The sequence below is a fragment of the Oncorhynchus kisutch genome, linkage group LG24 (assembly GCF_002021735.2).
Source record: "Oncorhynchus kisutch isolate 150728-3 linkage group LG24, Okis_V2, whole genome shotgun sequence".
Lineage (NCBI taxonomy): Eukaryota > Metazoa > Chordata > Actinopteri > Salmoniformes > Salmonidae > Oncorhynchus > Oncorhynchus kisutch.
This window is the reverse complement of record NC_034197.2, coordinates 6,735,689-6,762,875: the sequence shown is the minus strand read 5'-3', so window position 1 is coordinate 6,762,875 and position 27,187 is coordinate 6,735,689. Positions and strand designations below refer to the sequence as shown.

The 27,187-nt window shown below is 41.1% G+C and overlaps 2 protein-coding genes across 2 annotated transcripts in view; one reads left to right on the top strand and one right to left on the bottom strand.

Annotated features, from left to right (window-relative positions):
- cpne5a (copine Va) overlaps positions 1–20,106 on the bottom strand; it is a 118,387-nt gene extending 98,281 nt beyond the window's left edge. Inside the window, exons 1-2 of the mRNA XM_031804052.1 lie at positions 19,856–20,106; positions 10,813–10,853 (exon numbers count right to left, since the gene is read on the bottom strand). Of these exons, the coding sequence (XP_031659912.1) occupies positions 10,813–10,853; positions 19,856–19,935 (121 nt within the window). The 5' untranslated portion in view covers positions 19,936–20,106. The remainder of the gene's footprint in view (positions 1–10,812; positions 10,854–19,855) is intronic.
- Positions 20,107–25,220: 5,114 nt separating this feature from the next.
- LOC109869665 (LHFPL tetraspan subfamily member 3 protein) overlaps positions 25,221–27,187 on the top strand; it is a 28,894-nt gene continuing 26,927 nt past the window's right edge. Inside the window, exon 1 of the mRNA XM_020459935.2 lies at positions 25,221–26,346. Within this exon, the coding sequence (XP_020315524.1) occupies positions 25,941–26,346 (406 nt within the window). The 5' untranslated portion in view covers positions 25,221–25,940. The remainder of the gene's footprint in view (positions 26,347–27,187) is intronic.

Here is a 27,187-nt window from a genome sequence, read left to right as displayed (position 1 = left end):
CCAATTTGACACACTGAACTCTATCAGAGAAGTAGTTGGTGAACCAGGCGAGGCAGTCATTTGAGAAACCAAGGCTGTTGAGTCTGCCGATAAGAAAGTGGTGATTGACAGTCGAAAGCCTTGGCCAGGTCAATGAATACGGCTGCACAGTATTGTCTCTTATCGATGGCAGTTATGATATCGTTTAGGACCTTTAGCGTGGCTGAGGTGCACCCAGCTCAGAAGCCAGATTGCATAGCGGAGAAGTTACGGTGGGATTCAAAATGGTCGGTGATCTGTTTGCTAATTTGGCTTTCGAAGACCTTAGAAAGGCAGGGTAGGATAGATATAGGTCTGCAGCAGTTTGGGTCTAGTGTCTCCCCCTTTGAAGAGGGGGATGACTTCGGCAGCTTTCCAATCTTTGGGGAGGTTGCAACAATTTCGGCAGATCATTTTAGAAATAGAGGGTCCAGATTGTCTAGCTGACTTGTAGGGGTCCAGATTTTGCAGCTCTTTCAGAACATCAGCTATCTGAATTTTGGTGAAGGAGAAATGGGGAGGCTTGGGCAAGTTGCTGTGGGGCGTGCAGGGCAGTTGACCGGGGTAGGGGTAGCCAGGTGGAATGCATCACCAGACATAGAAAAATGCTTGTTGAAATTCTCAATTATTGTTGATTTATCGGTGGTGACAGTGTTTTCTAGCCTCAGTGCAGTGGGCAGCTGGGAGGAGGTGCTCTTATTCTCCATGGACTTTACAGTGTCCAATAACCTTTTTGAGTTTGTGCTACAGGATGCAAATTTCAGTTAGAAAGAGCTAGCCTTAGCTTTCCTAACTGATTGTGTATATTGGTTCCTAACTTCCCTGAAAAGTTGTATATCACGGGGGCTATTTTAAGTTTAACGCAGTATGCCATAGGATGTTTTTGTGTTGGTCAAGGGCAGTCATGTCTGGAGTCATGTCTGGAGTGAACCATATCTGTTCCTGGTTCTACATTTTTTTGAATGGGGCATGCTTATTTAAGATGGTGAGGAAAGCACTTTTAAAGAATAACCAGGCATCCTCTACTGACAGGATGAGGTCAGGTCGATTAGAAAGGTCTGCTCGCTGAAGCGTTTGATGATGAGCGTTTGCTGATGAGGGGTGGTCGTTTGATCGCAGACCCATTACAGATGCAGGCAATGAGGCAGTGATCGCTGAGGTCTTGGTTGAAGACAGCAGAGGTGTATTTGGAGGGCAAGTTGGTTAGGATGATATCTATGATGGTGCCCATGTTTATGGATTTGGGGTTGTACCTGGTAGGTTCATTGATAATTTGTATGAGATTGAGGGCATCAAGCTTAGATTGTAGGATGGCCGGGGTGTTAAGCATGTCCCAGTTTAGGTCACCTAGCAGCACGAGCTCAGAGGGGCCTGTTGCAAAAAGAACCCTCGGGCAGATTATGTCAGTAGTCCAGTCGTAATGGATTTGCAGGATTTTATGTAGTAAAAGGGGTCCATAATAGGTATTGTAGCCCAAGGAGTGGCTGATGGACCTCTTCAGCTAGCCGGGAGATGGGCCTAGCATCTGCTAGCTCCAGGCTAATTGGTGCTTGCTTCGGGACAGAGACGTTAGCCAGGAGTAGCAACTCGGATTGCAGATGGCTAGCTGCAATGATCCAGGTGAAAAGGTTCAGAGCTTGCGGTAGGAATCCGGGGATATGGAGAGAAAATAAGTCTGGTATGTTCTGGTATGAATCGCATTGTGCAAACTGGCGAAAGATTTCCTAGCTAGAGGTTAGCTGATGACCGCTAGCAGTGGTTATCTGACTACTAGCTAGTAGCTAGTTAGCTGGCTAGCTTCTGTTGAGGGATTCTGGTTTGAAAGTAAAGAAAAATACTTTAGAAAATAGCATATCCATGCCACATTGGGTGAGGTGGGTTGCAGGAGAGTATATTGAAGTTGAGGTTTAGGAAAAAAATATCAAAAAGATATGCGAAGAAAAAAAATATACAGTGGGGAGAACAAGTATTTGATACACTGCCGATTTTGCAGGTTTTAAAAATCATACAATGTGATTTTCTTGATTTTTGTTTTAGATTCCGTCTCTCTCAGTTGAAGTGTACCTATGATAAAAATTACAGACCTCTACATGCTTTGTAAGTAGGAAAACCTGCAAAATCGGCAGTGTATCAAATACTTGTTCTCCCCACTGTATACACAAGGCGAGGACAAAGACGTCTAACTGCTACGCCATCTTGGAAAGAAATATGGAGATTAGATTAATTGCATACACTCACTGTGATTCCCTGATACCCGTAGGTGTATAGCAATCGTATTGCGGGTGACTCGGCCAATAGAGTGCCCATCCAGCGCTCTAACGTCCATGGGAATAGAGAGGGGCTGAGTTGTGATACCAAGCTCTGACACCAAGGTAGCATCGATAAGTGATTTGGCCTGGAGATGGGTGGCATGGAGATGGGTGCGAGTAATGGGAGATTGGAAAATCCTCGTACGGCTAACCAGAGTACTTGTGCCTACTGATGAGCCTGGTCTTTTCAATGGACCGATGGAAATATAATGTCCTGTAGTCCCGCAACACAGTGCGTAAATGGTGCGTAAATGTTCCTCTGGAGACAATCAAGCTCTTCCCAGTAGCTTGGGCTCTGAAGGAGGGGAGTCTACCGCCCTGAGCGATTCCCATGAGCACTCGGGTGATGTTGGAGTCTCTCGGAAATGCCTTTGGGGGTTTCGGTGATTCCTCTAAGTCGAGTTGGGAATCGAGGGCAAGCAAAGGCGACGGGACAGATTCCCTCACACTCCTACGTTCTCGTAGCTGCCCATCGATCCGGATGGTCAAGGCTATGAGGGAGTGGAGGTCCATTGGCAACTCCCGAGCTGCGAGCTCATCTTTGATCACCTCTGATAATCCGTGAAGGTACATGTCGATCAATGCTTCCGGGTTCCAGGCATTCTCAACCACCAACGTGTGAAAATCCACTGCCTAGTCTGCCACTCTATGGGCGTCTTGATGTAGCTGGAGCAGTTTACGAGCAGCCTCAGAGTTCCTCTGTCCAGTGTCTGTGTTCTTTTGCCCATCTTAATATTTTCCTTTTATTGGCCAGTCAGAGATATGTCTTTATCTTTGAAACTCTGCCTAGAAGGCCAGCATCCCGGAGTCGCCTCTTCACTTTTGACGTTGAGACTGATGTTTTGCGGGTACTATTTAATGAAGCTGCCAGTTGAGGACTTGTGAGGCGTCTGTTTCTCAAACTAGACACTCTAATGTACTTGTCTCTTGCTCAGTTGTGCACTGGGGCCTCCCACACCTCTTTCTATTCTGGTTAGAGACCGTTTGTGCTGTTATGTGAAGGGAGTGGTGCACAGCGTTGTACAAGATCTTCAGTTTCTTGGCAATTTCTCGCATGGAATACCCTTCATTTCTCAGAACAAGAATAGACTGATGAGTTTCAGAAGAAAGGTCTTTGTTTCTGGCCATTTTGAGCCTGTAATCGAACCCACAAATGCTGATGCTCCAGATACTCAACTAGTCTAAAGGACAATTTTATTGCTTCAATAATCAGGACAATGATCTTTTAGCCTTTTAAAATTATAAACTTGGATTGGAACACAGTAGTGGTGGTTGCTGATAATGGGCCTCTGTACACCTATGTAGATATTCCATTAAAAATCGTCCGTTTCCAGCTACAATAGTCATTTGCAATATTAACAATGTGTACATTGTATTTCTGATCATTTGATGTCATTTTAATGGACAAAATGTTTCTTTCAAAAACAAGGACATTTCTAAGTGACCCCAAACTTTTGAACGGTAGTGTAAGGCTGCCAATGAAAGGGTGGCGTAGGTGGCTAGAAAGGGTACATTATAGCTGAGTGATGTCTCTAAGAGTGGAGGAGTCAATAGAAATGTTATAAATATAAATTACCATGCCTGCACCCTTCAGTTTCATAAATGCTTTATTCCCACTTAAAAGAGCCATGCAATGACGGGGTCTGTGTGGGTGAAATTGCAGATTCTATATTAACCTGCAGGGGAGTCCTATCCAGTACAATTAAAAATATTACCTTTTGAAAAGCACCTTGAGTGACTTAATAAGATGTAATAAATGAATGCACATCATTGCCATCGCAAATCAACTCAAACTACAGGGACTAGCGTTTCTAAGCTTCGATCAGAGTGTATAACTTAATAAATGGAATTATAGGTTTATGATAGGAAACAAATACAGTATTGGACCTCCTTAAATTACCTTTAATTTATTTTGGGCAAGGATCTCAGCAGGGAAGCAGTCCTTGGGTAGCTTACCTTCTAAATGGACTGAGGTGGTCATGCACGATGGGGGCAATTGGGTTTTCCACACTGCCTACTCCCTTCATATTGAAGAGGCTGGCGGTTCTGCATCAGTGTGGGAATCCAATTACTTGAGTCATACAGATCAGCTTTTGTAAGCAATTAAAAGCAATTGACTCATTCTGGCCAATTTACAATATGCAAAATGAGAAATCTTTAAATCATTGTTATAGAAATGACTCATTCCAAAATGGACCAACAGGTAGCTGACAGATACTATGTTTGTGGTCCCTGACGTGGAGTAAAGAGAAAAATCTCAACACTGTTCCTTTAAAGTTTTGACTCGTTCTTGACTGTCATAGTGATTAACTAGTTTGGACAGAGATGAAAGTGATATCATAAATGAGGCCTTTTAAATGCAAGGGAGTACAATGGGACAAGTACGAGCAATATACAGTACAGTGAAGAGCTCTCAAACAATGACATCAAATATCTCAAACATCACATTATGTATTTCTCATTCCAATGAAAGAGATTATACTTGGCACTCAATTGTCTTTTCAGGGTCCCAACTCCTCTAAGAAGCAATCACCACGCAGAATGGATTTAAGTCAATTAGAGGAATTTGGAAGAGCAAATTCCATGCTTGGGTTAAGTGTATGCATAGGGCTTTTGGATGATGGTTGTTGGTTAGCCAAATAACCGTGGTTACCATAATAACCGTTTGAATAAAGTTATTTTTAAAGACGCACATTTTCTCCTCTAATCAACATTGACACTAGTTCATCTTGAATAATAGTTTTAAGTTAACAATTAAAACAATGAAACGTTTAAACACTTTACTTCAAAGAATCAACACTCGTTTTCATATCATTTCAAAGTGTACAAGTAAGCTAACTCATATGTAAAGGTTAGACGTCTTAATAACAAGTAGACTATTATTACTTAAGCGTAATTTCAGGTGAAAAAAAAAAAGTCAATACCAGAGGTTTGGTATTTATTAGGGATCCCCATTAGGTGAAGGTGCAGCAGCTACTCTTCCTGGGGTCCAGAAACATTAAGTCAGTTACTGTATTGTAGCCTATAGTTTAACATTATACACTGAATAAAAATATAAACGCAACATGTAAAGTGTTGATCCAATGTTTCATGAGCTGAAATAAAAGATCCCAGAAATGTTCCATATGCACAAAAAGCTTATTTCTCTCAAATGCACACGTGTTTACATCCCTTTCCCAAGATAATCCATCCACCTGACAGGTGTGGCATATCAAGAAGCTGATTAAACAGCAAGCTCATTACACAGGTGTGGTGTGGACAATAAAAGGCCAATCTAAAATGTACAGTTTTGTAACACAACTCTTTGCCACAGATGTCTCAAATTTTTAGGGAGCGTGCAATTGGCATGCTGATTGCAGGAACTTCCACCATAGCTGTTGCCAGAGAATTTAATGTTAATTTCTCTACCATAAGCCACCTCCAACGTCATTTTCGAGAATTACAACCAGCCTCGTAACCGCAGACCACGTGTATTGTGTGGGCGAGCGGTTTGCTGATGTCAACATTGTGAACAGAGTGTCCCATGGTGGCGATGGGGTTATGGTACGGGCAGGCACAAGCTACAGACAACGAACACAAATGCATTTTATTGATGGCAATTTGAATGCATAGAGATGCCGTGACGAACCCAATGTGAGGCCCATTTTTTTAAGGTATCTGTGACCAACAGATGCATATCTGTATTCCAATGTGAAATCCATAGATTAGGGCCTATTCAATTTATTTCAATTTACTGAGTTACAGATATGAACTGAAACTCATTAAAATCTTAAAAATTGTTGCATGTTGCGATCATACTTTTGTTCGGTATAGTTATCATTATTGGCTTGGTGGATGGCACTTAACTGACGCAACACAAATAATGTTATTATGACAGCAGAAGTAGCCTACTAGTAGGCCTAGCTAACGTTCGTAAACTTGAATGAAATAAATATCAAATTACACTTATACATTTACACTTGTACTTGTTTACATAACTTTAATACTCTATAAATGGACTCCTTCAAATAATTTACTCTGGCAAGTTTGCCACAGGAGAACTGCAGAATGGAAGTCGAATCCATCACTTTCGTTGTTGGCTGTGCCCACAGCAACATTTAAAAAATTAGGTGGATAGGAGCAAAGCAGGAAGTAAAAGCAAGACGTGTACCCATCAATATGTGTTGTGATTTGTTGATTCAACTCAACTATTAAACAAAATACATTCCATTGCATGAGCCACATCAGTTAACATCATTTGAATGAACATTCTACATTACATATGGAAATTATTACATCACAATCCCAGGCAGCCATTGCGAGGGTCCTGAGTTTATCAGTCAAATTGCCAGGTTTAGAGGTTCCAAGCACGTTCTATTTATTCTATTTCTATGTGTGCTGCTCCCAGGGAGGGGCGCGCTGCGTAGTTCATTCCACCAAAACAAAGTTGTATTATTTTCATGGCAGTCATCAACCATAACAGTCGGTTACATGGTTATACGGTAGAAATGTGCCAGCACTACGCATGCCCAGAATATAGTGTGACAATGGGTTAATGGGATATGTTTGGCACAAACACAACATAAAGCTCTTAGACACATGGGTAATTGGACAAGTGCATAGACAAGGCATACAGTCATTAAGTCATTCAATCATGGACACTCACACACCACAATCTATTTACTTTTCACAGAAAAGTACAAGGATAAAGTACTTTGATGTCTGAGCCATCTTTAAATTAGATAAGGGGCAGGGAGCTTACTATGTATTCAGAACATATTCGTCCATTTCCACAAAGCCTGCACACAAATACACAAAGTGAATCTAATCTAAGTGATTGGCTATGTAGATAGCACAAACTAGAAGAGGTAAAACATCCATATCACATTTCTTCATCACAGAACTTGTTGGAGATTAGGCACATCATGCAGATGAATATAATCAAACCAAGTAACTACCTAAATCAATTTAGGACTAAACTCAGAATCCCAGACCCCCAGCTCTGAGTAATGAGTACCTTGCGGGGCTGTTGCTCAAATCCAATCAAAGTCTCCTGAAGGGGAATAGGTTTTGTCGTGCCCTTTCCACGACTGTCTGGGTGTGCTTGGACCATGTTAGTTTGTTGGTGATTTGGACACCAAGGAACTTGAAGCTCTCAACCTGCTCCACTACAGCCCCGTCGATGAGAATGGGGGCGTGCTCGGTCGTCCTTTTCCTGTAGTCCACAATCATCTCCTTAGTCTTGATCACATTGAAAGAGAGGTTGTTGTCCTGGCACCACCTCCCTATATGCTGTCTCGTCGTTGTTGGTGATCAGGTCTACCACTGTTGTGTCATCTGCAAACTTAATGATGGTGTTGGAGTCGTGCCTGGCCTTACAGTCATGAGTGAAAAGGGAGTACAGGAGGGGGCTGAGCACACACCCCTGAGGGGCCCCCGTGTTAAGAATCAGCATTGCGGATGTGTTGCTCCCTACACTTACCACCTGGGGGTGGCCTGTCAGGAAGTCCAGGATCCATTTGCAGAGGGAGGTGTTTAGTCCCAGGGTCCTTAGTTTAGTGATGGGCTTTGAGGGCACTATGGTGTTGAACGCTCAGCTGTAGTCAATGAATAGCATTCTCACATAGGTGTTCCTTTTGTACAGGTGTGAAAGGGCAGTGTGGAGTACAATAGAGATGGCATAATCTGGGGATCTGTTGGGGCGGTGTGCAAATTGGAGTGAGTTTCTGGGATAACGGTATTGATGTGAGCCATGACCAGCCTTTCAAAGCACTTTATGGCTACAGACGTGAGTGCTACGGGTCGGTAGTCATTTAGGCAGGTTACCATAGTCCCTGTGCCCAAGAACAGGTTACCATAGTCCCTGTGCCCAAGTGTTCTTGGACACAGGGACTATGGTGGTCTGCTTGAAACATGTTGGCATTACAGACTCAGGGAGAGGTTGAAAATGTCAGTGAAGACACTTGCCAGTTGGTCAGAGTATACGTCCTGGTAATCCATATGGCCCTGCGGCCTTGTGAATGTTGACCTGTTTAAAGGTCTTACTCACATCGGCTGTGGAGAGTGTGATCAAACAGTCATCCGGAACAGCTGGTGCTCTCATGGATGTTTCAGTGTTACTTGCCTCAAAGCGAGCATAGAAGTAATTTAGCTTGTCTGGTAGGCTCGTGTCACTGGGTAGCCTCCCTTTGTAGTCTGTAATAGTTTGCAAGCCCTGCCACATTCGACGAGCGTCGGAGCCGGTGTAGTATGAGCCGATCTTAGTCCTATATTGATGTTTTGCCTGTTTGATGATTTGTCGAAGGGCATAGCAGGATTTCTTATAAGCTTCTGGGTTAGAGTCCCACTCGTTGAAAGCGGCAGCTCTACCCTTTAGCTCAGTGCGTATGTTGCCTGTAATCCATGGCTTCTGGTTTGGGTATGTACGTACAGTCACAGTGGGGACGACGTCATCGATGCACTTATTGATGAAGCCAGTGACTGATGTGGTGTACTCCTCAATGCCATCGGAAGAATTCCGGAACATATTCCAGTCTGTGCTAGCAAAAAAGTCCTGTAGCTTAGCATCTGCTTCATCTGACCACTTCTTTATTGACCGAGTCACTGGTGCTTCCTGCTTTAATTTGTGCTTGTAAGCAGGAAGCTGGAGGATAGAATTATGGTCAGATTTCCCAAATGGAGGGCGAGGGAGAACTTTGTACGCATCTCTGTGTGTGGAGTAAAGGTGGTCTTGAGTTTTTTTCCCTCTGGTTGCACATTTAACATGCTGATAGAAATAATTTAAAACAGATTTAAGTTTCCCTGCAACCCTGCAAGTTTCCCCGGCCACTAGGAGCCCCGCCTCTGGATGAGCGTTTTCCTGTTTATGGTGGTATACAGCTCATTGAGTGCGGTCTTAGTGCCAGCATCGGTCTGTGGTGGTATGTAGACAGCTACGAAAAATACAGATGAAAACTCTCTAGGTAGTGTGGTCTACAGCTTATCATGAGATACTCTACATCAGGCGAGCAAAACCTTGACTTCCTTAAATATCGTGCAGCAGCTGTTGTTTACAAATATACATAAACCGCCACCCCTTGTCTTACCAGAGGCATCTGTTCTATCCTGCCGATGCAGTGTGTAACCCACCAGCTGTATGTTAATCATGTCGTCGTTCAGCTGTGACTCTGTGAAATATTAGCTATTACAGTTTTTAATGTGCATTTAGCCCGTCCAATTTATTTTCCAGCGATTGTGTGTTGGCTAGTATTACGGATGACAAGGGCAAATTAGCTACTCATCGGCGGATCCTCACAAGATCTCTTTCCACAATATATTTTCCGTCTCTGTCTCCTGTGAATGACAGGGATGAGTGCCTGTTCGGGTGTTTGGAGTAAATCCCTCTCGTCCGACTCATTAAAGATAAATTCTTCATCCAGTTCAAAGGTGAGTAATCGCTGTTCTGTTTTCCAGAAGCTCTTTTCAGTCAGACGGTAGTTTAAAATTATTATTTTTTAAATGCGAAAAAAATAAAAAATAATAGCATAGTTGGTTAAGGGCCCATGAAACAGCAGCCATTCTCTCCAGTGCCTTCTTTAGATGGCTGTTGCTATTGTGAAGTTTCATCAGAGCCCTGGTCTCTCTGGCTCTGTGGGACTGCAGTTGTGATAGTAGCCTTAATACGAGTCACTCTGAGCCTGGCTCTGTTTGTCCAGCTGAATCCCATTTCTACCTGTCTTCAACCCAGAGACCCCTGAGCCCTGTCCTGGCAGCTCAAAGCTTTCACCCTGGTATGACTTCAACCTGACAGACTTTTGACAAACACATAGTAGAGCTCTCCAAACAACACTATAGCAATAATAATTGATGTGTTGTATAAAGCATCTGAAGCACGGAACAAAATATAGGCCAAGTGGAAGGTGATTTCATTCCTGTGCTCCAAAGTGACCTGTGCCTTTTGGAAGTCCAGTTTGGAGAGCAATAAGACATACTCACAACACAGTGAAATGGGAGGCCATGAACAAATGTCTACACATGAAATAGATCAAAAACTCTTATTAAGGACTCAAGCAGATAACACTGCAGCTGTGGTTGTGTGACTGAGGCTAAATATTGGAGACAAGCAGAAAAGAGTGACAAACTGAGATGTAGGGAATAGATAAGGCAACCTTTGTGACTTTGAAGACCAAAATATAGGAGAAATGCTGAGTAAAACAGCTAAAACTGACTATGAACCTGTGATGTGGAACCTCTACAATTTATCCTATGTCATCATATTCCAAATCTCAGAATCGTCCTTGGAAATGTTGACAAATGTCTGTATCCGGATAAAATAAACTGCTTTACAAAAGAAACGAATGCAGCGTAACTGCATTCAGAATGTTTATAACATCCCTGAAGTTTTTGTAAAAATGATGGAATCAACTCTCTAGAATTTACATGAGTACATTCAGGACAGATAGGACAAATGCATGCATGGAATTTCACACATTCTGATAAACATTCACTCAAAAAGAGAGGCACATACCAGGATCAGACTTGGAAAATGTGTCCACGTCCAGAAGATCCCTAAGGAAATAATATACAGGGGAAATAAAATAATAATAATAATTTAATCAGGCTGTTATTCTTTCCATAGAGTGTATTCAATGTCACTGCAGCACCCACTTGAACATAATTTCTATATCGTCAGTATTTGAGTCACTGCCATTGGATTCATGGTTCATATTATATCAAAGGGGAAACAACTACTCCCAATGACAGAAGTGGCACAAACACTGAGTCTCTCTGAGGAGCTCTGGACCACTGAGCTGAGGGTACATTTGCACCCCCCAGCTGACATGTTTTTCAGAGAAGGGAACTGTCTGTGCTTGCTGGTGTCTGTCTCTGTGTATCTGAAGAAGGTTGTGAAGCCGAAACGTCTGTGTATGTTATCCCTGATGCAATGAAAATATATTTTTTAAATGAAGTAAGCTTCATGTGACATATTTTTGAATGCGAACCCATTACACCTTTTTGTTTGGCTGCACTACTTTACCAGGTCAGTGAGTTGAGAATCCCTCGACTCTTTTCCATTTTTCTGTACTCATACCTCAGGTTCATTTTAGGTTGGCAGTTTGCCAGATGCACAACACGTCGAGGAAATGGGTTGATGAGAGGCAGGCAAATGAAATGAATGTTGTGGCTGATTGTGTTGTCCGCTTGAGACTTGCAAGGTTTTATTAGCTGTGATAAGAGGAGAAGTTGCAGATGTGTCTCACAGAGAACCACCCACTTGTTTCTAAGCATGGAGGAAATCCAGAGTTAAGGCTTTGTAATCTCCACGGTGGCACCATCAGCCGTTCCATTCGCTTTTCAGAGGCAGGGAGGATTATTGTTTGGTGCCAGTGGTGGCTGGTTTGTGACCATGGAATTCTGACCATCCCAGTGACTCTTTTATTTGGACAGAACACGAAGGCCACTCAGCCAAAAATGTATAATCCCATCCCACTGGGGGCACCATGTCATTTTTGGTGGGTAATATTTGGTTAAGGCATTTTTTGAATTCCCTATTTGTTATCACTGCGCTTTCAAACTTTTTAAAGCACAACAAAGATAAAATGTGAATACAATGTCAGATGTTTGTATTTGTACAACAACTTAATGTGTTATCACTGTGCTTCATGTAATCGCACAACCAAATGATCTGGATTGCAGAAAGGGCCAGTGATCCAAGCTGTTTAAGATTCTGCACAGATGATTTAAGCAATTGTGAAGATCTCCACAGATCTGCAACCTTTGCATGGTATCCTGAACATGCATGCTTTCTATGATTACATCAGAAAACATTTATAGTTACAGTAGGCTAACCTCAAATGTGGCCATGGTTACTCGTTTTAAGGTTGAATCCTGTTTCATTCGTTTGTAAGATATCCTTAAATGTAGGCTATTTATTACAAAAGTGTTATTACATTTTGTTTGGCTGACAACACAGCCAAACATCAACATTTAAAGGATATCTAATGCTTAGATAGTTTCATCTGAGCCACTGGCTTAATCTTATTCTTTAACTTTTATTTTTGGTTTAGTTGGAGACTAATCATTTGTAATATTAGGCTGTTAACTGTATTTCAAGTGTAATTGAACTGTGTTTGGGTGTTAGCACAAACAAATATCAACATTTGAAGGAGAAGTATCTTTTGAGCCACTGACTCTTGTCTAGAAATTTATAAATGATATGATGGACTCACATCGCCATCTCAACCAACGATCAAAGTTAAAGTATAAGACTTTAAAGTGCCTTTAAAGATTGATTTGATTTAATTTAGTCCTATTCTTTAACTTTGATTGTTGGTTGAGATGGTGATGTGAATCCATCATATAATTTATGAATTTGTAGTCTAAATGGGATTAAAGCCAGACTAAATCAGTGGCACAGATGGAACTATCCAGACAGAAGTTCTCCTTCACATATGATATTTGCTGTGTTGACAACAAAACACAATTCAATATCAAATTAATAATTGATGTGTTGGATTCACGTCTCCATCTCAACCTAAAATCTTAGTTGAAGAATAGGACTGAACCTAATCTAATCAAGCATTATAAGCACCTTAAAAAATGTTTGATTTGATTTAGTCCTATTCTTTAACTTAGATTTTTGCAATAGAGATGTGAATCCAACATATTAAAGATTAACTTGAAGATTACATTTGAAATCAACCAAAGCTTGAAACCCTAGGCATATACAGTGGGGCAAAAAAGTATTTAGTTAGCCACCAATTGTGCAAGTTCTCCCACTTAAAAATAGAGAGGCCTGTAATTTTCATCATAGGTACACTTCAACTATGACAGACAAAATGAGGGAAAAAAATCACATTGTAGGATATTTAATGAATTTATTTGCAAATTATGGTGGAAAATAAGTATTTGGTCAATAACAAAAGTTTATCTCAATACTTTGTTATATACCCTTTGTTGGCAATGACAGAGGTCAAACGTTTTCTGTAAGTCTTCACAAGGTTTTCACACACTGTTGCTGGTATTTTGGCCCATTCCTCCATGCAGATCTCCTCTAGAGCAGTGATGTTTTGGGGCTGTTGCTGGGCAACACGGACTTTCAACTCCCTCCAAAGATTTTCTATGGGGTTGAGATCTGGAGACTGGCTAGGCCACTCCAGGACCTTGAAATGCTTCTTACGAAGCCACTCCTTCGTTGCCCAGGTGGTGTGTTGATCCCAAGATCATTGTCATGCTGAAAGACCCAGCCACGTTTCATCTTTCATGCCCTTGCTGATGGAGGGAGGTTTTCACTCAAAATCTCACGATACATGGCCCCATTCATTCTTTCCTTTACACGGATCAGTCGTCCTGGTCCCTTTGCAGAAAAACAGCCCCAAAGCATGATGTTTCCACCCCCATGCTTCACAGTAGGTATGGTGTTCTTTGGATGCAACTAAGCATTTCTTTGTCCTCCAAACACGACGAGATGAGTTTTTACCAAAAAGTTCTATTTTGGTTTCATCTGACCATATGACATTCTCCCAATCTTCTTCTGGATCATCCAAATGCTCTCTAGCAAACTTCAGACGGGCCTGGCCATGTACTGGCTTAAGAAGGGGGACACGTCGGGCACTGCAGGATTTGAGTCCCTGGCGGCGTAGTTTATTTTTATTTCACCTTTATTTAACCAGGTAGGCTAGTTGAGAACAAGTTCTCATTTGCAACTGCGACCTGGCCAAGATAAAGCATAGCAGTGTGAGCATACAACAAAGAGTTACACATGGAGTAAACAATTAACAAGTCAATAACACAGTAGAAAACGAAGGGGGGGTCTATATACAATGTGTGCAAAAGGCATGAGGAGGTAGGCAAATAATTACAATTTTGCAGATTAACACTGGAGTGATAAAAGATCAGATGGTCATGTACAGGTAGAGATATTGGTGTGCAGAAGAGCAGAAAAGTAAATAAATAGAAACAGTACGGGGATGAGGTAGGTGAAAAGGGTGGGCTATTTACCAATAGACTATGTACAGCTGCAGCGATCGGTTAGCTGCTCAGATAGCTGATGTTTGAAGTTGGTGAGGGAGATAAAAGTCTCCAACTTCAGCGATTTTTGCAATTCGTAGTGTGTTACTGATGGTAGGCTTTGTTACTTTGGTCCCAGCTCTCTGCAGGTCATTCACTAGGTTGTGGACAGGTGTCTTTTATACTGATAACAAGTTCAAACAGGTGCCACTAATACAGGTAACGAGTGGAGGACAGAGGAGCCTCTTAAAGAAGAAGTTACAGGTCTGTGAGAGCCAGAAATCTTGCTTGTTTGTAGGTGACCAAATACTTATTTGCCACCATAATTTGCAAATAAATTCATAAAAAAATCATACAATGTGATTTTCTGGATTTTTTTTCTCATTTTGTCTGTCTGTCATAGTTGAAGTGTACCTATGATGAAAATTACAGGCCTCTCTCATCTTTTTAAGTGGGAGAACTTGCACAATTGGTGGCTGACTAAATACTTTTTTTCCCCACTGTATGTATTGTCTATTTTTAGTTGAACCCTGGGTTAAATTGAAACAATAACTGTTACAAATACTATACAAGCCTAAATAGTCTCATTGATGATATATGAATCATAAAGTATGGTTACATTTAATTCGCTCTGTTAAACCTACCCTTTGGAATGACTTCAATAGCAACAGTGAATATACAGTATTTAGTTAATACAAGATTTCTCAATAATCATTTTCCTGATAGCCCATTGGTAATAGTCAATGGCAAATATAAAAGCTATAAACAGGCCTGGGCTTGGTTATTAAATTAAGTGATGAGAGAACAAATTAATAGTTGTAGATCAACTCTCCAGTCGGAGGGCCTATTGTTTTTTTCTGATAGTGGATATAACGTTAAAGATCTGATGTTGTTTGAAAGGTACAAATTCAACATACAGTGCATTCGGAAAATATTCAGACCCCTTGACTTTTCCACATTTTGTTACATTACAGCCTTATTCTGAAATGGATTAAATATTTTTCTCCCTTATCAATCTACACACATTATCCCAGAATGACAAAGCAAAAACACGTTTTTATTTATTTTAGCAGATTTATAAAAAATAAATAACTGATATCAAATTTACATAAGTGTTCAGACCTTTTATTCAGTATTTTGTTGAAGCACCTTTGGCAGTGACTACAGCCTCGAGTCTTCTTGAGTATGACACTACAAGCTTGGCACACCTGTATTTGGGGAGTTTCTCACATTTTTCTCTGCAGATCCTCTCAAGCTCTGTCAGATTGGATGGAGAGTGTCGCTGCACAGCCAATGTCAGGTCTCTCCAGAGATGTTTGATCGGGTTCAAGTCCCGAAGCCACTTCTGCGTTAGGGTCGTTGTCCTGTTGGAAGGCGAACATTCACCCCAGTCTGAGGTCCTGAGCATTCTTTTCATCAAGTATCTCTCTGTACCTTTCTCCATTTATCTTTCCCTCAATCCTGACTAGTCTCCCATTCACTGCTGCTGAAAAACATACCCACAGCATGATGCTGCCAGCACCATGCTTCACTGTAGGGATGGTGCCAGGTTTCCTCCAGACATGACACTTGGCATTCAGGCCAAAGAGTTCAATCTTGGTTTCATCAGACCAGAGAATCGTGTTGGTCTGAGAGTCCTTTAGGGGCCTTTTGGCAAACTCCAAGTGGCCTGTCATGTGCCTTTTACTGAGGAATGGCTTCTGTCTGGCCACTCTACCATAAAGGCCTGATTGATGGAGTGCTGCATAGATGGTTGTCCTTCTGGAAGGTTCTCCCATCCTCACAGAGGAACTCTGGAGCTCTGTCAGAGTGAACATCGGGCTCTTGGTCACCTCCCAGACCAAGGCCCCTCTCCCCCGATTGCTCAGTTTGGCAGGGCGGCCAGCTCTAGGAAGTCTTGATGGTTCCAAACTTCTTCCATTTAACTTGTTATGGCTGCAATCCCCCTATCGGGATAAGTGTCATCAACAACTGCTGAATAGCACAGCGCTACATTCAATAAATATTACTACAAATATTTATATTCGTGAAATCACAAGTGCAATATAGGAAAACACAGCGTAGCCTTTTGTTAATCCACCTGTCGTGTCAGATTTTGAAATTATGCTTGACAGCGAAAGCAATCCAAGCGTTTGTGTAAGTTTATCGATCGCACAACAAAACATTAAGTACACTTAGCATCAGGAGGCTTGGTCACAAAAATCAGAATAGCAATCGAATTAATCGTTTACCTATGATGATCTTCGGATGTTTTCACTCACGAGACTCCCAGTTACACAACAAATGTTCCTTTTGTTCCATAAAGATTATTTTTATATCCAAAATACCTCAGTTTGTTTGTCGCATTATGTTCAGAAATCCACAGGAAAGAGCGATCACGACAACGCAGACGAATATTCCAAATAGTTTCCATAATGTCCACAGAAACATGTCAAAGTTTTTTATAATCAATCCTCAGGTTGTTTTTAAAATATATAATCGATAATATATCAACCGCAAATGTCTTTCACAGTAGGAGAGGGAAAAGCAATACCTATCCTCTGTTGCGTGAGCAAAACTCATGTGACCACTTGACGCAATGTTATCGTTCTGGCTCATTTTTCTAAATAAAAGCCTGAAACTATGTCTGAAGACTGTTGACACCTAGTGGAAGCGATAGGGAAAGGAATCTGGTTCATATCCCTTTAAATCCAGCAAAGGGAGGCTATGGAACATGGAGTTTTTAAAATAGAAGCCACTTCCTGTTTTGATTTTCCTCGGGGTTTCGCCTGCAATATCAGTTCTGTTATACTCACAGACAATATTTTGACAGTTTTGGAAACTTTAAAGTGTTCCCTATCCAATACTAATAATAATATGCAGACTGAGGAGCTGGCCGTTTACAATGGTCACCTTTTCATCCAAGCTACTCAATACTGCCCCTGCAGCCATATGAAGTTAAGAATGATGGAGGCCACTATGTTTTGGGACCTTCAATGCTGCAAAACATTTTTGATACCCTTCCCCAGATCTGTGCCTTGACACAATCCAGTCTCGGAGCTCTACAGACAATTCCTTCGACCTCATGGCTTGGTTTTTGCTTTGAAATACACTGTCAACTGTGGGACCTTATATAGACAGGTGTACCTTTCCAAAACATGTCCGATCAGTTGAATTTACCACAGGTTAACTCCAATCAAGTTGTAGAAACATCTCAAAGATGATCAATGGAAACAGGATGAACCTGAGCTCAATTTCATGTCTCATAGCAAAGGGTCTGAATACTTATGTAAATTAGGTTTTTCTGGTTTTTAATTGTAATACATTTGGAAAAAAAGGGATAATTATGGGATATTGTGTGTAGATTGATTACTTTTTATTTGATTTAATCCATTTTAGAATAAGGCTGTAACGTAACAAAATGTGGAAAAAAAGAAGGGGTCTGAATACTTTCCAAATGCACAGTTTGTCACATACAAGGTTTGTCTATGTTGAACATTGGTTACAATAATGACATAATCTTGTGGTTTTCACCCTCAAAACAACAGTTTATGTTGATGACTTTTTTCAAATCCAATGTATTTTCCATGTCGATTCCACGTCACAATAAGTTGACAAATTAAGTTGAAACAGTTAGTATGACATTCTATGTCAGTATCAGATATGAGGAATGTAACCTGGCTTGTGGGATATGAGTAGCTACAGGTGAGCTCAGCAGCGGAGGCTAGTGGGAGGACAGGCTCATTGTAACGGCTGGAATGGAATGGAGTCAAACGTGGTTCCCATATGTTTGATGTTTTTCAATACCATTCCATTCCAGCCATTACAATGAGCCCATCTACCTATACCTCCTCCCACCAACATCCTCTGGAGCTCAAGCCTCATTGGCTTATAGGGCCAATACAGAATACTTACCTGCTTACCTCTTTTTTTATTTTTGTATGTAGCCTTAGTTGAAAGTTAATGAACACACATTTCACCTGTTAAAGTGTTATTAGAGGCCCTTATAAACTCACATTATTTAGTCATATTGCAGATCCCTTGTGAAACCTCTATAAGTGCTGTTGGTTTTGTACAGTAGCATTGTAGGTTACGGTACATACCGTAGGTTATGCTACAACAAATTGTATCTGTGGTTGATGAATCACAGTTCACAGTGTCTCAGTGCGATTATCTGATGACCTTTCCTGGAAATAACATGCGTCTGAAAACAAACAGATACTTCTATGGAAAACACTTGAATGGCTGTGATGCAGACAGCAGAACATGTCAATATTTTCTCCCCAAAAAACAGTTATTCCATTTGTTCCTGAGCTTTAGCATACTGTCCTGTACTGTATACATGCCCAGCCCTCAGCATGAATGTTATCAGCAATTACTCACTTTTTTTTTCCTCCACAGAACTCGTTGGTATCCGGTTGCTAAGCAACCTTATTTTGTTTGTCTAGATGAAACCAATCTGTCAAAATTTGCTAGCTCACGTCTAAATTCTCAAATGATATGCATACTGCAATTCCAACCACAAAATGTACTGGCTTTGATTTTAAGCCTCAAAATACAAGAACTTGCCTAACTAACAGCTAAATGTTTGTTTTGGACTTTGTTAAAATTCAAATTCTATTCTTTTTTTAGGCTCCACATGTTTTCATGGAAAATAAACCAATTAGCAGCTCTGCCATAAATCCAGCAAGGGGGGGGGGGGGGGGGGGGGGGGTTAGGGCCTGCCATTGTATGAATTATAAAAAGGTTTAGGGCCTGACTGTGTCGATTATATTGGTCCTGCCATTGTATGAAAATATTTCTAAATCGATTGCTGTGTCAATTAATCAACCGATTTTACAGGTTTATGTACAGTGTCAGGGTTTTTTAATCACATGTACGCTCACTGGCAACTGACGGGATAAAACATTTGACCGTGAAAAGGATGTCGAGGGGGCAACAACAGGCAAATTTGATACTGGGGGTTCTGCATAGAGGCAGAGGAGTCTGCTTTCTATGAAGTACTATATTACGGGAAAGATATAATGTGACAAAAGTTTTCATGAAGACAATTACGTGGACAATGTGGGAATACTGTATACTCCACACATGTAATGGTTTGTTCACAGGTAGCCAAGGTCTATTGTAGGTATGGTTCTACATAGGCTACACCTGCTTGAGAGGTGATTAATCGCTAGCCATACCACAACACTATCCAGTCTCAGTGCCTGAAAATTATGCATTAGCACTGTTGACTACACCCGGCTGATGCACTGCGGTCAGGCACGTCTCGGCGCACCTTTGAAGGTGTATCAGGAAGGAGGTGAATGAGAATCCATGCATGAGGTGAAACAATGGTTTTATCATATTTCTACTCTATGCTTGGTATTCTAAAACAATATGAATGCTGCCTAAATTAAGATACATATTTAACTTGGTGTGCACACTAATTTCATATGAATACAGAACATGTGCTTTAAATAATTGAAATATTATATTAGCACACATAAGGGTCACATCTGCATACTTTCAATACAATATGTTTCACTTATAGAAGATCTAATCGCGCCATTTAACATTGTATCATACATTCATGACCTTACCTGCATGACACGGTTACTTCAATTTTAGTTGCAGGAACGATGTTGTTCAGCGGATCGAACTCCCCTATTGATGCCATCATCTCTTTAAATGTGCACGTTTCAAGCTCTTTTGGTGAAATATCTCAAGTATATTCTCGACCATTAAAAACTTAAATCAAACCACATGTTAGTTGTAGAGCCATATCCGTCTTCATTGAGTTTTGGAAAGAAGCGAGTCCTATTGTAAAATACATTGCATTGGAGAGGAAAGCAATTCATCCTTCACTGTGTAGCCTACAGGAGAACTGAAGCGCGAGCGTCTCAGTACAGAGGGATTCCCACCAACTTATATTTTCCAGTGCTTTCGACAGGTGGTGTAAGAAGCACGGGATACACTTCTGCAAATGATTTTTTTTTTGCAAGGATTATACTATTTGTTTCTTTCGCTGATACTATTTCAACCTTCAATCCATTTGTTTTATCTTTTTTTTGTGTATATTATTATTGGCTTGCTTGACACAAATATACAGGATACATACATTATGCAACAAATCAAAGCATATTTAAATGTACACCTTACTTTTAGTCCTGGATACAGAACAAAAATAAGTCTATAATTGAAACCCATTCGTTCATTTGAGAACTTATTCTTGAGTATCTTGAATTGTTTATTATTTCCCTCCTCTAAGACAGGCCACCTAGTAATGCAGACCTTGTGCTTTGTTTGTTGAAATATTTGTATTTGTTATACTGGATTGTTGTTTCTCTTCCAATCACCTCTTTTTAAACTATATTTTTAAATTGAACCTTTATTTAACTAGGTAAACCAGTTAAGAACACATTTTTATTTACAATGACGGCCTACCCGAGCCAAACCCTAACCCGGACAACGCTGGGCCAATTGTGCGACACCCTATGGGACTCCCAATCATGGCCGGTTGTGCTACACACCAGGATCGAACCAGCGTCTGTAGTGACAGCTCTAGTGCTGAGATGCAGTGCCTTAGACCGCTGCGCCACTCGGGAGCCATTTTGTAGGCCTACCTGTACTTTTCACAGAATGTTGAAGCAGATTGGTCACAAAAAACTTTGTGATTGATCAATCTAAAGAATACTGAAACTTAGGTATGTTTATGGCTAAGATTTAATGAAGAAAATTCAAATAAACTAAATTCAGGAGCAAAGTCTCACAGTCAGCCTAGTCTCAGAGGTAATCAAAGTTATGGATCACATATTTTCTGCTCACACCAAAGCCTTTCATAAACAAATAGAAACATTGCTCTGTAAGACAGGTTTCATTGAATCTAGAAACCTCCCTGTAGGTTGTTTTTATAATCTGGTAAGAAAGCCACCCTACGTGACTTGGTTTGCATTATGATACATCAACTGATGCAAGGAGGGGATGGAACTTGACCTGAGAGAGGATGGCTGGTAGAGAGAAGGCTCAGTTGTGTGTGTTTTGGTTCTTATCACACCGTTTGCTCCTAGGGAACCCAGAGGGAAGGGTTTGAGGAGGAAGATTAAGGTTTCCAGAAGCACTGTATGAGGGGAAGAAAAGTAATCACATCCATCATTAGAGGAAATACGTTTCCCTTTATGAGTTATTTATTTTCCAGGTAAAAGAGTTCCAACAAGGTACACAACTACAATTTAGTTTCACTTAATCATTTACTGAGAGATGCATGGAGCAGGATTGTTGAGATGAATCACTTGCCTTTCACTGCTACAAACAATCAGACAGAAATAATCAATTAGACCTTACTAAAACAGAAACAGCCAGAGATAAAAGACTGAAGCTAAACCTCTGAAACACCCGGACCATTTAATGACTTACACATACAAGAGGACCAATTGTTGTGTTGATCCATTAAGCGTAATAGACTCCCTCATCCTTAGTCCACTTCAGCTCTAACTGACAGTGAATGTGATGGTATCTTTGCTCCAGTCGCCGAGTAGAACAAATGATGATGGATAAATGTTATTTATACCTGCTGGCTATGTCTATTGTTCTGGAGGCACACTCAATTTGGCAGCTGATCAGGCAGAAATTGAAATTCTTCACGCACTAAAAAATAATTGAGAGAGAGGAGAGAGAGGTAGTAACAGAGGAAGAGGGTATAATTATCTGCCCATTTTCCACTCCTCTCTTTTTGGGGAGCCTCTGGGGAGCCTTTGGGGATGTCTTCTGGGTGAAAGCTAGTGCACCAGCTAGTTCCTAACCCTGATAGAGGAGGTAAACAATGTTCCAAAGAAGCCTAATCCCCTATCAAGACAGCATGGAGAAAGACTATCCCTGGTCCTTATTGTCCTCTTCGTCCTGTGCACTCGTACAATGCAACCACACAAGTTTTGCTGAGGTCAAATGATATCATAATGGCAACATGGGAAGTTGTCAACTCAGAGGATAGCCTGGAACACATTACAGTTACTAGTCATCACATTATATCACAAAACTGTGAGCAACAGGTGAAAACAATCAAGACAAAAGCAACAGAAAAGAAAAAGGGATCGGTGGTAGCTAGTAGACCGGTGACGACGACCGCTGCCCAAACAATAACCCACTGTCACCTTCGGTGGAAGTCGTGACAGTGGGTTATTGTTTGGGCAGCGGTCGTCGTCACCGGTCTAATAGCTACCACCGATCCCTTTTTCTTTTCTGTTGCTTTTGTCTTGATTGTTTTCACCTGTTGATTATTTTAGTTCATCAATGGTCTATTTAAATTCCCAGTGCCCGCCTGCTTTTGTGCGGGCTTATTCCTACTGTCAGTGGTGAAGTTGTTTTTCTCCTGTGTAATTTGTTGTATGTTATTTCCTGGTTTTTAGAGACATACCTGATTTATGGTCATTGCCTGATTGTTGGCTAGACCAAGTGAAATAAACGCATCCATTGGAAGTATTGCTCTCTGCGCCTGACTCTACACCCACCACTCCTAGACTTCCGTGACACCCACAGATGTTTTAGAGCTTTAATACAGCTTCATTTCTAGTACCGTTTAGGCCAGTTTGGATGCTCAAAATAGGGCACTCCACTACAATCTCCACAGGGTAGATAATGAAGCACAGACACACAGACACACACACACAAAACAAGGTAAAGTACAATCAGAGGCATGAAGAGTGTAATGAGCAGGACTAAGTTAGGAGAGTGGAGCTTGTGAATCAGAGTTAATGAAGTAATGTACAAACACAAAGTTATATTGGCTGCACTGGGTTCTGTTGGGTGCTTTATATATATATATATACAATCTCTGGGGAGGAATTCATATAGCGCAAGTGTCTAGATGATCTCAGCTCTTACTGTGGGTTGTTTCTGAAATCAGGCACCAGTTCTAGGGCACATAAGAGTTGGAGGGGACTGCATGGGAATAAGGCAACATGACAACACGTCTGATAGAGTGCCTACCTCTGACACTTCAGATTCGGCATCACCAACATCTCTATCCTCTCAGACAGCATCTGGACTGGCATAATCAAACACATGGATAACAATGACTCACCATGCCTTCTGTTGTCTGAACTACAGAAACTTGACTGTGATTTTGAGGAAATTGAGCAATGTATGATACATTATTAGGATGGCAACAAACGCTGCCTGAATGCTGCCTTAGAGTAAGCAATATTCTGATGTCTGGTTTCTTGGAAGTAATAATGTTTCAGAGCTTAAGGTCAGAAGCGGTATGAGGAAAGAGTCTACAGCTCCATCAAACAGATCCATTTGTACAGCAAAAAAATCGAGATTGGACGTTATCTAACGGTTCAATACCTCAAGACAACTTGCACTTGCTTTTGTTGTGCTAACTTTTTCTTCCATCAAGCAGTTCAGTCATGAACAATCAAAGGAAATATACCAGACAAATTGCAGACTCTGATCACAGCCTTAACAAAGTCAAGCTGCAGATTCGGTTCTTGTTGTCGAGATTAAACCAATTGTTACAAGACATTTACGGAAATAGATGTTATGAAATACTGCCCCCTGGTTTTATAAAACACAAGCATCTCTTTTTTGTATCTCTGTGACACAATATTCTTGCAATTCGTTGTATATCCAGCAGATGGCAGCGTATGTCAAGACTAGTGTGAATTCACACTGAGGGAACTTGTTTCAATGTAGCTAGCTCGAGAAGCTTTTGAGACCCCAGAGTAGCCACAGACAAACGTAAAGACACCCACAAATATAGTTCACAGATAACTCAAGGATAAACATACACATACATAATAACACTGACACTCAAGACAAAAACCTGAGCACAGCACACACAAATGTACCAAAAACAAAAAACATATCTATACAGACAATATCTCATATTAGATGCTGTTAAATGTTGCATGGTGCACAGTGGCACAGAAACACAAGCGGGTGTTGCAGTCGGATCTCTCAGTGCATGCTATGCAAAAAAGTAGTAACAACCTTTGTGAAGGATGAATGCATTCCACAACTCTATGTGTCCTGTCCTTAAATCAACTGCTGTGCAGGCCTCTCTCACACTGGCTAGCAAAGTGTGTGTGTGTGTGTGTGTGTGCGTGTGTGTGTGTGTGTGTGTGTGTGTGTGTGTGTGTGTGTGTGTGTGTGTGTGTGTGTGTGTGTGTGTGTGTGTGTGTGTGTGTGTGTGTGTGTGTGTGTGTGTGTGTGTGTGTGTGTGTGTGTGTGTGTGTGTGTGTGGTGTGTGTGTGTGTGAGTACGGTGCAGTGGAACTCCATTGGCTGTGTCCTGTTTGTTTTTTAATAAACCGTGTGTGTGCTGTCTCAGAAGGGGGAGCTTCTAACCAATTTTTTTGTGGAGGCAGGTAGCCTAGTGTTGGACTAGTAACCGTAAGGTTGCAAGATTGAATACCTGAGCTGACAAGGTAAAAAGCTTTCGTTCTGCTCCTAAACAAGGCAGTTAGCCCACTGTTCCTAGGCTGTCATAGAAAATAAGAATTTGTTCTTAACTGACTTGCCTAGTTAAATTTAAAAAATACATTCTAGACTTTTCCTAACACAGAGATTCAAATTAATGTGTGATTCTCTTATCAACCCCTGTGTGTGGGCATGATCTCTTGACCTAGATATTCATGAAAATGTTAGTGCCAGATTAATTTTCGTTAGCGAGTAATCGATTTGAGAGAAAACAACTATTCAATCACCAACAAGATTAAAACAACATTCAATTCAATCAATTCCCATATTACTTGCTGATAGACAGTTGATATTGACCAGTTGATAGGATCATCTTTAGTGGGATCATCTTTAGAAAATAAACGTTCTGTCTTCTGTGGGTAGGCCTATGTCTAATCAAAATGGTTAACCTAAATCGGCATACAAACAATCGTTATAATTGTAGTAAAATAATAAGGAGGGGAGAATACCCCTCTGTTGGTTATTGTGCGGTACGTGAACGCGCCGCAATCAACAGTGCTCAGCGTCTTCTGAGAGCGCGCGAGAGATCCACGGAGAGACAGGACGACGAGGGGAGAGGCAGGAAGAGGGCACGAGACAAATAGGGAAAATCCCAATAATGGAGTGGCGGTGGAGGAGGTCGGTTTCGCGAGCTCGGACTGGTCATAGTTGACGTTTTCATTTTCTCAAAATTGGATGTAAATTCTATAATTAGGGACTGTGCGCCGATATCTCTAGCTCAAAGAAGCCCTCCACGGATGCCTCAGATGCTACACGTAAACGGGGGATCCACCACTGGCACCAGGCAACAGCTTATCATTTCTGGTGGGCTTGGATGAGGATACAAAAGGACATATTTTTAAGATAGCATTGGTTGAGGATATTGCAAAACCGTATTACTGTGAAATATCCTATTTCGGACTCCACTTCTCTTTTCTAAGGAACGATACATTATTAATTACCAGTATTATACATACATGTATCTATTCAACAATGTTTAGGCTTGTAGGTTCGCAGGTTGAATCTACAATGATATGGTAGCCAAAAATAAATAAATAAATAAAGGCTAGTCAATAATAATAATTAATCAACGTATTTTAATATAAAGGATTTTTTTCATTAATAGCTACACTGCTACCAAATTTACAATCACAGCTTTCACAAACGGAGACGCGCAAAGACTGAGTGAGTCATTAAAATAACGAAAAGAAAGCTACAGTATAGTGGAAACATGTTGCCTTCACAAGAAGCCGCCAAGATTTACCATGATAACTACATGCGGAACTCCCGCGCCATCGGGGTACTCTGGGCGATATTCACCATATGCTTTGCCATCATCAACGTGGTGGTCTTCATTCAGCCCTACTGGATCGGGGACAGTGTGAGCACGCCGCAGGTGGGTTACTTCGGCTTGTTTCACCAGTGCGTTGGAAGAGGACCGCACAACCGAGAGCTCACCTGCACGGGAAGCTTCGCCGAGTTCAGCTCCATCCCCTCCGGCGCCTTCAAAGCGGCGTCGGTCTTCGTGTTTCTGTCCATGGTGCTGATTCTGGGCTGCATCGCCTGCATGGCGCTCTTCTTCTTCTGCAACACCGCTACCGTCTACAAGACTTGTGCCTGGATGCAGCTCCTATGTGGTACGTAAAATCAATGGAAACTCAGTTACACAATATTGTTTCAGCACATTAATATATTGGGGTATAGGATTTTCACTGGTTTGTCACAGGCGACTGAAAACACATGGATCTACTGGTTACAAGTTACATGCAAACAACCTTGTCAAAAAAAAATTCTACATGCTGCCTGTGCTGCTGCTATTGCTAAGGATGATGGGTTATATCTACAGGCAGATTAGATTCACCTCGCTACAAAATCATTTTGACTCCACATTTCTACACAGATTACAAACTCTCTGGGCTTACTGGGAGTGGAAGTTGGATGACGTCATGTCATTTTCCAGATATCAACATTATTTTGTTGAAAGACAATTTTAACTCTGACAAATTTGGACAGTTCAATTTATATGATTCATACAGTGCCTTTCCACACCCCTTGACTTTTCTGCATTTGTTGTGTTGACAGTCTGAATTGAAAATGGATTACATTTAGATTTTGTGTCACTGATCTACACACAATACCCCATAATGTCAAAATGTCATTCTGTTTTTAGAAATGTTTAGAAATGAATTCAAAATGAAAAGCTGAAATGTCTCAAGTCAATAAGTATTCAACCCTTTTATTATGGCAAGCCTAAATAAGTTCAGGAGTATAAATGTGCTTAACAAGTCACATAATAAGTTGCATGGATTCAATAATAATAGTGTTAAACATTATTTTCAATTACTACCCCATCTCTGTGCCCCACACATACAATTATTTGTAAAGGTCCCTCAGTCGATCAGTGAATTTCAAGCACAGATTCATCCACAAAGACTAGGGATGTTTTCTAATGGTTCTTAAAGAGCACCTGTTGGTAGG